Below are 14,149 nucleotides of genomic sequence, written 5' to 3'. Positions count from 1 at the left end.
CTGGACCGGTTGCAACCTGCATATGCACCAAGTCTGGCGGTGGCTCTAGTTTTAAGAGGCTGGTGCTGGGAGTTGTGCTGAAGCTGTGTGTGTGTGTGTGTGTAGAGAGAGTGTGTGTGAGAGTTGTGTGAGAGTGAGTGTGTGAGTGAGAGTGTGTGAGTGAGAGTGTGTGTGTATGTGTATGTGTGTGTATATGTGTATGTGTGTATGTGTGTGTGTATATATGTGAGTATGTGTGTGTGTGTGTGTGTGTGTGTGTGTGTGTGTGTATATGTGTATGTGTGAGAGACGCTCCGCCCCCTTCTCCCCTGAGCTGCAAGTTCGGTGCCGGCGAGGGGCAGTTTTTTCCATTTTTGGAAATGCTGGCGTCTCCTCCGAGAGGAGGAGGGGGAGGAGGTTTAGGAAGGAGGGCGAGCCGGCGACAGTGCGAAGCCAAGTCCCCCCGGCCATGGCCCAAGCCAAGATCAACCAGCTGAAGAGCGGCGACTTGGACAACAAGTTCCAGCGCTCCATGTCCATGGCAGACCGGTCGGGCCGCTTGCTGGAGACGCTGGATGAGCTGGAGCAGAGGTACGGAGATCCCTGTCCCTGCACAGTCTCTGGCAAACGAGCCACCCTCGCCCTCGTGTGCGGATTGCATTCAGTTTGGTGTGTGAGTGTGTGTGTGAGTGAGTGTGTGAGAGTGTGTGTGTATATATATATGTGTGTATATATATATATGTGTGTGTGAGTGTGTATATATATATATGTGTGTGTGTGTGTGTGTGTATATATATATATGTGTGTGTGTGTGTGTGTGTGTGTGTGTGAGAGTGTGTGTGTGTGTATCAGTTTCTTCCCACAGGCCATCTGGAGTTTATAACTCCAGAGACTAAATTTTGTCTACACTATAGTAACTTATTAACTTTATTTATATGCTGTAACTGTAATTATTTTTTGTGCACAATCCGCAGGCATTGCCACTTTCATTTCGCTGCCCATCGTGTATGTGTATGTGACAAATAAACTTGACTTGACTTGGCAGGCTGCCCATGCACTCTCTGTGTCCCGGGGAGGAACCCAGAGACAACCCCCGAAAGACCCCCAGCACCGCCCGGCCACAGAGGCTGCATATTTATATATAGCACAGGCTTCTCTGCTGCAAATGTTTACTGATCCAGTGTATTTATTCACAAAATGCTGGAGTAACTCAGCAGGTCAGGCAGCATCTCGGGAGAGAAGGAATGGGTGATGTTTCGGGTCGAGACCCTTCTTCAGATCTCCCAATTCGGACCCAACTTTACTGATCCAGTGCCCTGCTCTCTGACTCTGGACGACCTTCAGGATATTCTTGCTATTGAGGGCGTGCAGCGTAGGTTTACTAGGTTAATTCCCGGAATGGCGGGACTGTCATATGTTGAAAAACTGGAGCGGCTAGGCTTGTATACACTGGAATTTAGAAAGATGAGAGGGGATCTTATCGAAACGTATAAGATTATTAAGGGGTTGGACACGTTGGAGGCAGGAAACATGTTCCCAATGTTGGGGGAGTCCAGAACAAGGGGCCACAGTTTAAGAATAAGGGGTAGGCCATTTAGAACTGAGATGAGGAAAAACTTTTTCAGTCAAAGTTGTGAATCTGTGGAATTCTCTGCCTCAGAAGGCAGTGGAGGCCAATTCTCTGAATGCATTCAAGAGAGAGCTAGATAGAGCTCTTAAGGATAGCGGAGTCAGGGGGTATGGGGAGAAGGCAGGAACAGGGTACTGATTGAGAATGATCAGCCATGATCACATTGAATGGTGGTGCTGGCTCGAAGGGGCCATCATCACTCCCAGCCTCTCTGCCTGACGTGTTTCATACATCCTGCAATAACATCTGTAAAGCCCCCCCAGCAGAAATAATTGGAGGAATTATGCAAGTCGATTTTACTACCTTTTGATTCAGTACTTAGTTCAATCGATAGTTTGGTGCTGCTGGTAGGAAGATGGAAGTCATGAACGAAAGATGGAAAGGTAGAATGTTCTCCTCAGAGCCAATGAGTTCTGTGGAGATTAAATGGGCGCATTCAAATTAGTGATGGCTTTTGGCAGCCTCAGGAGGGTGAGCAAGGGTGAACATGAATTTAAGGTGAGTGGTGAGGGGGCGATGACATATTTGTTTTTAACGTGCAGTGAATTGGGATCTGGAATAACATTGCCTGAAGAATTAGTGGAAGGAATTTGAGACAAACTTTCAACAGGGAATCCGATGTAGATTTCAGCAGAAAAACTGGAGAGGAAGGTTGGTCATTTGGGGAGCTCTTTTTAAGAACAGGTATCGCCATCTGGGGCAGAATGGCCTCTTCCTGTCCTCTACCAAATGGCCAATGCAGGATCATCTTTCCAATGTCCACCTTCACATATCTTCTTATGATATTGGCCATTCAGAGTAAGCATAAATCCTCCTCTTGTTTCCTGTAACATTTTCTCCTTGTCTCTCTCCTGATTCCCTGGCCATCCCACCCACTCTGCGGATAATTAATCAGCCAGCACTGAGTAGTGGAGGGAAACCCAGGGAGACATACAGCCCCAGTATGCAAACTCCACCCATATAGCACCCAAGGTCAGGATCGAACCTGGGCCACTGGAGCTGCGAGGCAGCAGTACCTACCCACTGCCCCACTATGCCCCCCCTCAATGTAGACCTGTAGCTCATGGCTGTACTCCTTGTTTGTTTTTCTCTTTCCCATCCTGGTTGCCGTTTTACTTTCAGAGTGGAGACTTTGCGAGAGACAGCAGCTTCAATGGAGCAGGAGAAAGAGACTCTGCTGGAACTGATCCAGAGTGTGCAGAACAGCCAGGACATGAGGAATATCAGTGATGGTGAGTCCCTGCCCCATTTTTCTTTTAACCTAAAACACTAAATGATGCTGATTTAAACACTGAGAGAAAATTGAGTTGCAGTTAGGGACAACACAGGCAGTGAGTGGCAGAACACACTCAAGGGCCTCAACCACCCCTCCTCACGATCCTATCCAATGAAATGGTGATGTGGAACTACTTAAACAATGGGATATTTGTCAGGATATAAATGAGGACCTGAGCAAGATATTTCAGTGGAGTAACAGCTGGACAAACCACAGTGAAGGGTCAGCAGAGGGTTGGAGGTAAAAAAGAATCTTCTCGATCTTTGTGCCAACAAGCATTATCAGAAATGAATCAAGAAAATAAAGGCAAAGCAAAATAATTATAATTCAAAGATAATATTCTTGTTGCAAACTTTGGCAATTAACAAAAAGGATAGACTATTGTAATTTAATGCTTTTAAATTCCTCTCTCTATTGTTGGTTAACAATGAGTGATTTGCGTTGATCAGGAAAGGTGTGATGGTCAAAATGTTCTGCTCTTCTTCAAATAACGCATATGAGAATCTTGCGCATTGAGCTCCAAACAAGCAGAGAGCAACAGTTCCACAACTTGTTCCAGGCCCACAACATAACGGCTTTACAGTTGTGGACTGAAGAGTTAGACTAGTGACATCTATGAGGCTGAAGAGTCCACAATGATGAGTCTAAAAAGACATTAACTCCCAGATCCATATGTGTATGCATCAGGACCTTTTACCTGTTCCCCTGTCTTATTTCCTGTTCTTCGCTTCCAAGGCTAACTTAAATTTCACTCATTATATCTTGGTATGTTACCATGTAACCAGAAAAAAACATAATCTTATGAAAATGAAAACAAATCTTTTTCCTTGTTCTACATTTATAAATCAGTTAGAATATTAATTCTGATACTTTTATTGTTCGAATTCATACTTGCCAGAAATGATTTTGTTAAAAAAGTAGTGTAAGAAAATAACTGCAGATGCTGGTAGAAATCGAAGGTATTTATTCACAAAATGCTGGAGTAACTCAACAGATCAGGCAGCATCTCAGGAGAGAAGGAATGGGTGATGTTTCGGGTCGAGACCCTTCAGTCTGAAGAAGGGTCTCGACCCGAAACGTCACCCATTCCTTCTCTCCTGAGATGCTGCCTGACCTGCTGAGTTACTCCAGCATTTTGTGAATAAATACCTTTGTTAAAAAGTAGGATTAATTCATTGAATGATGGAAGGATGTGGTGTGGAGAATATCCAAAAGAACCTGCCAGTTGTCCTGTTCTTTACCTGTCACCCAGTTGCATTAAGTTTGGGGATTGGAGGGTGAAGGTAGATGGACGTCTATTACAAGGAGTCGGTGTCGGAAGACGCGTAACACATTGCGGAGTGAGATGAGGAGAGCTATCTTTCATCGGAGGGTGATGAACCTGGGGAAGTTCACGTAGATAGATTCTTGATTAGTGTGGGTGGTCAAGAATTATGGGGAGAAGGCAGGAGAATGGAGTTAGGAGGGAGAGATCAATCAGCCATGATTGAATGGCAGAGTAGACTTATTGGGCCGAATGGCCTAATTCTGCTCCTAGCACTTATGAACTTATGATATAGGGAGAGTGGGATTGTGGTTTTGTGATAAAGAATCATCTCTCGTTGAACTTATTGAATGGTGGAGCAGGTTCAAATGAGTTGGAAATGTCATGTTGCAGCTGTACAAGATGTTGGTGAGGCCACATTTGGAGTGCTGTGTACTGTTCTGGTTACCCAGCAACAGGGCGAATGTCATCAAACTGGAAAAAATGCAGAAAAGATTTGTGGATTTCCAAGTGCAGAGGGCTGGAGCTACGAGGGGAGACCAACAGGCTTGTTCTTCTATCTCTGGAGTGCAGGGGCGACCTTATAAAGGTGTACAAAATCATGAGGGGATTAGGTGAATAGCCACAGTCCTTTACCTGGGGTAGGGGAGTCTAAAACTAGACGGCACAGGTTTAAGATTTAAAAGGGAGGCGAGCGGCAAATGTTTCCAAAAGAGATTGGTGCGCACATGGAACGGGCTGCCAGAGGAAGTGGTCGAGGCAGGTACAATAACAACATTTAAAAGACACTTGGACAGTGCAGAGATAGGAAAGGTTGTTAGTGGATGTGGGCCAAAGGTAGGAAAATGGGACTAGTTTAGATGGGCATCTTGGTCGGCATGGGCAGGTTGGACCGAAGGACCTATTTCCATGCTGTAAAACTTTGTAAAGATTACTTCTTTTCCAGACATTGTTTGCTGTTTCCATTCTTCCCTCTCCTGTGGATAAGATATAATTAGCAGTCTCCTCCAGGAACTCCCTCATCCCAGGGAATAAATTAAAATATTTTACTCAAGTTTTTTGAGGTCAGTTGTTGTAACTCTCTCTCAATTCCTTTCTTATTAAATAAGTTCAAAGCTGACGGTTCAATCCAAAGTTGGACACCAGGGGGAGATTTCCCTGTGTGGTGGTGTGTCAGAAAATTGAATTAAGTGCGTGCTGATAATTTTTAATCAAATTTAAGGGCCTGTCCCATTTAGGCGATTTTTTTAGGCGACTGCCGGCGACTGTCAAAGTCGTAGCAGATCGCCAAAATTTTCTTTTACCCTACGACAATGACCACGACAATGCCGAGTCAGGTCGAGATTACACCGTCTTCGGAAACATCGTAAAAATTCCCACACTGTCAATGCTTCTCCGGCGTCCCAATTTTCGCTGAAATCACTGAGAAGTCGGTAAGTACTTGAGAGTTTTGAAACATAACATCTTGCCCAGGTTACTTGAAAACCAAGCTTCACAGTAACAAGGCATAATCTGGATTTCCTTCCAGTTTACTAATAGCAGTATTAAGAAATTTAATTTTAAAAGTGGTTAAATGGATTTTTGTGCAGAGTGTGGGCATTCTTTGAAAAAGTATGGGAGATGCATATCTGGTTTCTGGGTTGGGAGCCTACTTTAAATGTAATCGCTGATGGCCATAAACATCACAAAAATTCCCACGCTTACCTGACCGTCAAACTGTCGCCTCCAATCTACCTGTCAAATGTCCTGGTGGTAAATAAATTGGTTAAACACAAGTATTTTATGGTATCTTCAAATGACTACTTTTTAAAAATATTATGTGCTTCTAAATGCATCTAAGAGAACCTAGCAAACCTGGGGACAGCATGCGACAGTGCCCGCAATAAGCAACGATACCTGGCGACAAGCCAGCTGTCGCCGAGAAATTTCACTCCGGTTGATTTCACAGCGACGCGTTGAGATCCACTACGATTCTTGGAAGACTCCTCACGATCATGCCCGCAACACCCCGGCGAACTGTCGGTGACAGCCTAGTCGCCGGCAGTTGCCTTAAAATTGCCTAAGTGGGACAGGCCCTTTGTAAGGGAAAAACCTTCCTGCTTTTTAGTGTAAAACACAAATATTCCATAATGGGTGAAATGTGCTGAACCTCCAAATTATACCACGTCTAACATACATGCTTCCTTACATTCTTTCCAATTTTAATTGGACACATGCGTTAATGTACACATTTTGAACTTATGTGTACATAAGTTCCCTCTGGACTGATTCAGGTAAAGACAACATCAACTCTAAATGGAGAATTGGATGATGCTGATAAATCTGTGAGGCAGCAAGAGAAAACAAGAATGACGGATTATTGTCCATTGGCCGTACCAAAGTGAGCACAGGTCCAGTTTTATCACAAAATGCTGGAGTAACTCAACATGTCAGGCAGCATCTCAGGGGGGCACATTCCCTCTCTCCAGAGATGCTACCTGACCTGCTGTTATTCCAGCATTTTGTGATACCTTCAATTTGTACCAGCATCTGCAGTTATTTTCCGACACAACAGGTCCAATGGAATGAGGTACTGGTTTGTCCTGTAGATACTAGAGAGAGGGACACACATACAGCATTGAAACGGCCCTTCAGCCCATCGTGTCCATACCATCCAACTGATCCAACTTTATTCCCCCCAAATTCCCATCAATTCCCCATACACTATCACTCACCTAAACAGCATGGGCAATTTACATTGTCCAATTAACCTATGGACCAGCATGTCTTTGGGATGAGGGAGGAAACCGGAGCACCCGGAGGAAACCACGTGGTCACTGGGATAAAGTATAAACTCCACACAGACAGCACCGGGTGCCAGAAATCGAACCAGGATCTCTGGAGCTGTGAGGCAGCAGCTCTACCAGTTATGCCACTCCAATGATTCATTGCGAATCAAAAAAATGAAGACTACAATGATAGTTACAGCAATGAGTTTTATTTAACCACTGCTTAAATTGCAGTTTTCCTTTCTCCTGTTCATTTATTAGCAATAAAATGAATTGTTATTATTTTAATGAAACATGCACGTGGATGGAAGTCCAGTTGGGATGCATTGTGATTTGAATGTTTTTGTGGACTCGGTAATCAGTCTGTGCAAACCTATCGGCAGGGGAGCGAGAGGAACTCAACCTGACCGCCAACAGGCTGATAGGCCGGACGCTGACGGTGGCAGTGTCTGTGCAGACCATCCGCAGTGCCCAGCAGGAGGAGTTCCTCAGCAGAGCCACCACGCTGATTGACGAGGTGGTCGACAAGCTCCTGCAGGACGTGGCAAGCGCCAAGAGCCGCCTGGTCGCTCTCTACAACGCCTGCTCCTCCGAGGCTCTGCAGGGCCCCGTCAATCAGAAATTCCAGTCCTTCATCGTCGGCTGCTCTTTGGAAGATCAAAAGAAAATCAAGACCAGACTGCAGAAGCTGATCAGAAATGTGTGCAGCGCTGACAGATCAATCGCCCTCCTGGATCAGAAGAAGGCACTGGTTGACGACTACAACTATGTCCAACAAAATGTATGTAACCGGGTGAGTATCGGCAGCATCGTGTTGGCTAGGCAGTGGGAAGTTGGGAGTACTCGCTGCAGAATTGCATGGCAGAGGCAGAACTTGTGACTGTATTGCTCCTGATGAGGAGAGGATAGTTTAGGGTAGTTTCGTTTATTATTGTCAAGTGAACCGAGGTACAGTGAAACACTTTTTTTTTTGTTGCCTGCCATCCAGTCAACGAAAAGAATATACATGCTTACAATCATTGACACAAAAAGCTGGAGTAGCCGAGAGGGAAGGAATGGGTGACGTTTCTTTAGAAGGGTCTCGACCCAAAACGTCACCCATTCCTTCTCTTCAGAGATGCTGCCTGCCCCGCTGAGTTACTCCAGCTTTTTGTGTCGATCTTTGGTTTAAACCAGCATCTGCAGTTCCATCCTGCACATGCTGACAATCATGCCATCCACAGTGTTCAGATACAGGAGAAAGGGTACAATGTTTAGTGATAACTTGCCCAGTTAAATGCAACGAGTGGGGGATAGTCATGTACAGTGCATTCAGAAAGTATTCAGACCCCTTCACTTTTTCCACATTTTGCTACGTTACAGCCTTATTTTAAAATGGATTAAATTCTTTTGCCTGGAGCAATCACTGTGATAGCTGTTTGTGTTAAAAATTGTAATTGTGTGTCTTGTGTTCTTTATTGTCTACTGCCGGACCCTGACGTGAGAGGACGCTGGCGCTATTTGTTCGCCGCCTCTCCGTCAGGACAGTTCGTTTGTTTGTTTTTATGTCTTGACTGTTTTTGTAAAGCGTCTTTGAGCATCTGGAAAAGCGCTATAAAAAATAAATGTTTATTATATTATTATTATTATTATTATAATGATAACCCAAGGGACAGTGCTGCCAACCTGAATATGACCCTTTATTCCTCTCCCCTGTTTGCTATTCTTGAATCTATTTTCTATCTGTCCTAGTGAGTTCATATATTGAATATCAGACTTCCTTCCACCTGGCACATCACTCAATCCCTTCTGCAAACTCAGGTTTCTCCCTTCTCGCATTGCTGGTTGCATCTTCAAATTAGATTATCTAAGTACATATCCCCTTTCATAAAAACTGTGCTGGCTCTACTTAAGAACATGATCTTCACAGGCTTTTGACCATTTCCTCAATTCGAGTTGGAATTGAGGTCAGGCCTGTTGCAATGTAATCCCCTAATTTCTTTCTCCCTTTGTTTTAAACAGCAGCGTTACACTTACACAGGGACAATTCCAGAATCTGCAGAATTTTGCAGGATCACCACAAGTGCAGTCATCTCTTTTAGAACCCCTGGATGTAAGCCATCTGGGCAAACAGTCTTTGCATGGATTTAACCCCATTATCTTTTTACTAACATCGATTACTCTGTTTTATACTTCCATGGGAACCATGCTTCCCTTCTTTTTTGTGTAGGTAATGTGTCCTGTGAAAACTGACACATATTTGTTGTTGTCTCAACCTGTAAAACCTGTAAAAGAACCCATGTATTCTCTTCCTTTTACAGGTGTTTCCTGTTTTCTTTTTTGTTCATTTTTGTCTCGTTTTGCTGACTGTTAAAATTCTCACAGGCTTTTTTTAGTTCATCATGCATACTGTTTCCTGGGAAACATTTCTAATGAGAAACCAAATTCGTCACTGATGGATAAAACACTTTGTGTCCGTTTTCACAGCAGAGGTCACAATGAATGGAATGTATGCTGGTGGAAAATTTCAAAATATGGCTTGATATGTGTGCCATTGTTTAACTGTCGTGTCTTTAAACTTAACATCTTAATCCACTTTCGTCAACATCTCCATATATAATCATTAACTGATAACTAAAGACTGATCAATGTTCTGTCGAGAATCCCTTGCGAACAGTTTACAAATTTACTCTGTTACACAAATTCAAACCTGGAATGATCAGTACTCAGGTTGACTCCACAGTGTATAGTTTTCCAGATAAACTGCTTTGGATGCATTCTGTGAATTAGTTCTCTTAACTAATTTAGTCAACTTGATTTGTCCAGTTTGTGTGGACACTAAAGCTCCCCTGATTCTTCCATTACTTTTATTAGAAAATAATCTTACTTCTATATATACTCTGTCCTGGGACATACCTACTGTTAAGTCCGACAAACTACTCCCACTATTTAAAAAAATCTTTTGTTTTCTCCACCCACACAAATTCTTCTTCATTATCATCTAAGCCAAGATCATTTCTCATTATTGCGCTCATGTGATCCTTTATTCTCGAGGTAATCCTTCCCACAAAATGTCTTCTTGTTTCTTTTGAAGAGTCAAGATGGGATTAGTTAGATTGGCACCACGGCCTGTCAAAGGGCCTGTTCCTGTGCTGTACTGAGTTTGAATTTAGTTTATTGTCACGTACTGAGGCACAGTGAAAACTTTTCTTGCGTGTTACCCAGTCAGCGGAAAGACAATACATGATTACAATCAGTGGAGCGATTGTAATGTGTGATTTCAGATCCTCTTCTGTGACTAGCACACGAAAAGTCGTCTGGGTTGGGCGCCATCTTGGATTATTTGAATGATGCTAAGGGAATGACGTTCAGTGCAAGATAAAGGCCAATTAAACAGTCCGATGGTACCCAGGACAGCTCATCAGTTGGTGATGTGATGGGTGGGAGGGGGGTGGAATGAAAAATGCTGTTCCGGCAGCATTTGGAAATAAGAGGTCGAGAGTCCTATGTCCTGGCGATATCTTGTATATTTGTGGGTTTGTGGATAGATTTGTTCTCGAAATACAGCCAAAACACTTCACGATAGCGCAACAATTTTAGGCCCACCCTACTCACCATTCCCGTGGTCTCAATAAATCAAGTTTTGTTACTTTTTAAAAACAATTAACTTAATACACTTTAATAAATGCGTTTCTCCCCCCCCCCCCCCGCCGTGAGGACTGGTGCCCATCCTGACGTGCAACGCGGCGGCAGAGGTCAAACAAGATTGCCCAGTTGTGGCTGCAGGAGAGGTTTCCACCCACGGATCCACGGCTTGCTCTGGCCGATGCGATGTACGCCCGGGGCCGATGCGAGTGGTTCCCTGCCTGCCCACGGCCTCGGGGAATATTCCCCGGCCGGCAACGGGTCCACAGATCGTCAGTTGGGGAAGGGTTGCTGGGCCCGCAGGAGAGATTTGGATCCAAATGGTCCATGCCCATCCAGTTTAACTCTTAAACTTCATCACCATGAAGCTACATTCTTGTAATGGTCCCAAAGCAAAATATTCTAGATGTTGGAAATCTGAAATTAAAACAGACAATGCTGCAAACATCAGTACTTTAGAGGATTGAAGAGCAGAGTTGATGTTTCATATCAATAGCCTGAAGAAATGTTCTGATAAAATCAATCAGTTCTATCCGACTGAATAGAAAATTGGCTTCATGGATGCAGAGGGTGATGGTGGAAGGTTGTGTTTGGACTGGAGGCATGCCTCAAGGATCTGTGCTGGGCCTGTTGCCTTTAGCGAAAGTAAATGCTGACCTTGTCAGTGACACTCAGATCTTACAATAAGATGAGGAAGAGTTGAGTGGTGGGAGGATAGATGGTGGACTACACCCTGCTAATCCTTGTGCTCTGGTTGCTTCAATATCCAGGAATGCCTGATAGACATGGAATAACCTGGGGAAGGGTCATTATTGTGTTTCATTATAGGGGGGGAAAAATGTTGTACTCAACCTATTCAATTGAATTTCCATGCAGAGAAATATGAATGTTTTGTAGTCTACTCCTGAGTAATTGGATTGTAACAGCAAAATCGTTGGAAAGTTACTTAATTAGTTTCAGTTCTCAATTTCATTGTAAATTCATTTACTGTTTTTACTTAGTGTGACTTAAACACAATTAATCACATGCTTGCATCTAAAACCCTTGTCGGAGGTAGATTAATGGTGATTAATTTAATCGTAAAGTGTGCAGTGGAATGGCTTCTTGGCACTCTGGCAGTACATGGGCAAGCTGCCTTATGGGGTCTATGGTTTTGTAACCAATACAAAGGATCGTGGCAAACTGATTTGGATTTCTTGCTAATTTATTTTCTTTTGCACTAGCTTAGTCAATATATGTCAGATTATAATGCCAAAAAGGAGTAATCTATAAAACCCCGTGCATTTAGATATGTATCTGGAACAAATTTTAAGCAACCATGTAACTTAAATTCTCACTGAAATGGGCAGTGAATATTGCATTACCACTCCGGCTCTTATACAAATAGATGGTTCAGCACATTGGTGGCATTTGAATTATTACCACGTGTGTGACTGATAGGGGAAGGACAGTGTAAAGAAAGACTATTTTACATTTATTAAAATGTAAGTTAAATAATGTTCTTAAAATCTGTTTTATGTTTATTCTTAGAACACTGGAGATGGAAAATGAAAAGTAAGATGGCTGCATTATTCTGTGGAGAAGAGAAAATAATGAAACATTGTGATTTCCAATGTTTCTCCTTCACATAAGTGCGTTAAAAGGAGCTCAAAAGGCAAATTAAGATTATTCTCCAAATAATCTACATCACAGGTTTGCTTGCTATTTATTTGAACACAGAACGGTGTGGATCCGAATATAAGATTGGCAAAAAAAATTGACATCTGAACGAGGGTCCCGCCAACTTCATTAGTGTACCTTCACTAAAGCATGTCACATCACTAAATGTTACTACTGTCATTGTAAGTTCAAACCTCATGAAAACTTATTTTAACCTGGAACAAACCTTACAGATCAGGCAACAAGTTTCCAGCATCTCCATTATCCTAGTCTACCTTCATATTCATGTATGGAAATGTGGCAAACACTAAATTGTTAGCAAAATTTAACTAAACTAAGTTCATGTGCAAATCCCAATTCACTTCATTAAAGTCTACAACTGAGAAATAACCCAGTTGGTTGTTATGCCAGTTTGTTTCTCAAGGCCTTGTCCTGGTGTACATCTTCTCATCATATCAGCATATTCTTCTATTCCCTTTCCCTTACATCAATACTCATTGCTCAGTTATCTCTCACGGCAATGAGCTGCACACACTTGCCATTGAGGAAATTTTCCAAAACCCTCTCTTGTTTTTATTGATGGCTGCCTTGCATTAATGCCCCCCCCCCCCATCTAGTTTTAGCCTCTGTGTGTGGAAACATCAGCTGTTGCCTGCTGAACCTACACCCCAGATTGAGAGACCTCTTATTGGTCACCCCATAACAGATAATATTGCATGAAAGAGCAGAAGAAATTAAATGAATAAGAAGCTGTTGTTTTAGTGTAGGTATTGCTGAAAATAAAGTTCACTACATAAAATGGTGGCTGCTGATGTATGGTTAAACGATGCAATGTGTCATGTTTACAATTGTGCAGTCTTTTACATTCCTGTCTAAATTCTATAGCTTTTCTACAAGTCTATTACTGTGCAAAATACAAACACATTCGTTTCTGATGATGCACACTTTCACTGAATTGGAATAAAGTGAAAATAATAAATCATTTTTTAGTGTGATATTTGAGTGATGCAATGATGGTAACAGGGTTTGGTTCTGTGGACTTGAGTTCTTTTGAGCACAGTGACTATCTGAATTGTGCTTGAGAATGATCCATGATCAGGTCAAGGGTTGCTTTGTGTACAGTGGTTATAGAATTTCGAGGAAGCCCTCTATTGAATAATATTAACTGATAGATCAAAGTAGATTCATTTAACAAAACAGCAAGGTGGTTTCCCAGAACCTGGGTCCAGTCAGTCTTGATGGAGGGGAAGCCATGATTGAACAAGGAAACTTGCAGAACCGAAACAATAGAAGAGAAAATAGAATGTCTAAAATATACACAGAATGCAAGGTGGGTAGAAGTGTTGTACAGAAAGCTGTGAGAGCATGGGGAGGATTTTTAAAATGCAGAAGCTGGGATAGACAAGGCTAACGTCGGATGTATTATGTGGAAAAGTTGGCATTGTCATCTAAGCTCGTGTAGTTTTGAGATGAGAGCTTCAATTATAGTAATTGAAATACCAGACAAAAAAAGTGAGGAGGTGCCATAAGGATTTCTAGAGCAAAGAACGTTCCACATACCTACTAGGATTTGGGTTTCCTTAGCAACTGTTTCATGACAACAACTTTCTCTTGGAGGAAGTGAATGGAATGAAAAGTTAAATTGTTCAATGTGAGAAGTAGATATACCAAGTAGACGGCGGTCAAGATGTGGAAGTGGCGGAGAGCCCCGAGGCTGCATTGATGGGGAATATATGATGGATTATATGTCCATGGTGGAAGTGAGAGCTCACACTAAACATATTGCCGCAAAAGAAAGTGGTGAGATTGTACCAACGTTTTAGTATCAAGGACTGTCCAAATTCAGATAAAGCAAAAAAAAAAACATTAAAACATTTATGCAGAATTTGTGCTGCTGTGGAAAGCACAAACGTATGGAAACTAGAGAGGAAAGATTAAAAATAGGAAAG

At 42.7% G+C, this 14,149-nt stretch overlaps 1 protein-coding gene across 1 annotated transcript; it reads left to right on the top strand.

Moving 5' to 3' along the window:
- Positions 1–448: 448 nt before the first annotated feature.
- bag2 (BCL2 associated athanogene 2) lies at positions 449–13,003 on the top strand. Its single transcript, XM_078400015.1, has 4 exons — positions 449–570; positions 2,732–2,841; positions 7,301–7,710; positions 12,072–13,003. The coding sequence occupies exons 1-4, from the start codon at positions 449–451 to the stop codon at positions 12,090–12,092; spliced, it is 663 nt and encodes a 220-aa protein (XP_078256141.1). The 3' UTR covers positions 12,093–13,003.
- The last annotated feature ends 1,146 nt before the right edge of the window (positions 13,004–14,149 follow it).

Source organism: Rhinoraja longicauda, chromosome 5 (assembly GCF_053455715.1).
Source record: "Rhinoraja longicauda isolate Sanriku21f chromosome 5, sRhiLon1.1, whole genome shotgun sequence".
Lineage (NCBI taxonomy): Eukaryota > Metazoa > Chordata > Chondrichthyes > Rajiformes > Arhynchobatidae > Rhinoraja > Rhinoraja longicauda.
Note: the sequence above shows the minus strand (reverse complement) of the source record. Positions and strands in the feature narration are given on the sequence as shown.

What these genes read in the sequence shown, in the direction of transcription:
- bag2 (XM_078400015.1), top strand. Translation starts at nt 449, where the DNA reads ATGGCCCAAGCCAAGATCAACCAGCTGAAGAGCGGCGACTTGGACAAC. An exon ending in CATGAGGAATATCAGTGATG is followed by an intron (nt 2,842 to 7,300) that starts GTGAGTCCCTGC and finishes ACCTATCGGCAG; the next exon opens with GGGAGCGAGAGGAACTCAAC. An exon ending in AACAAAATGTATGTAACCGG is followed by an intron (nt 7,711 to 12,071) that starts GTGAGTATCGGC and finishes GTTTATTCTTAG; the next exon opens with AACACTGGAGATGGAAAATG.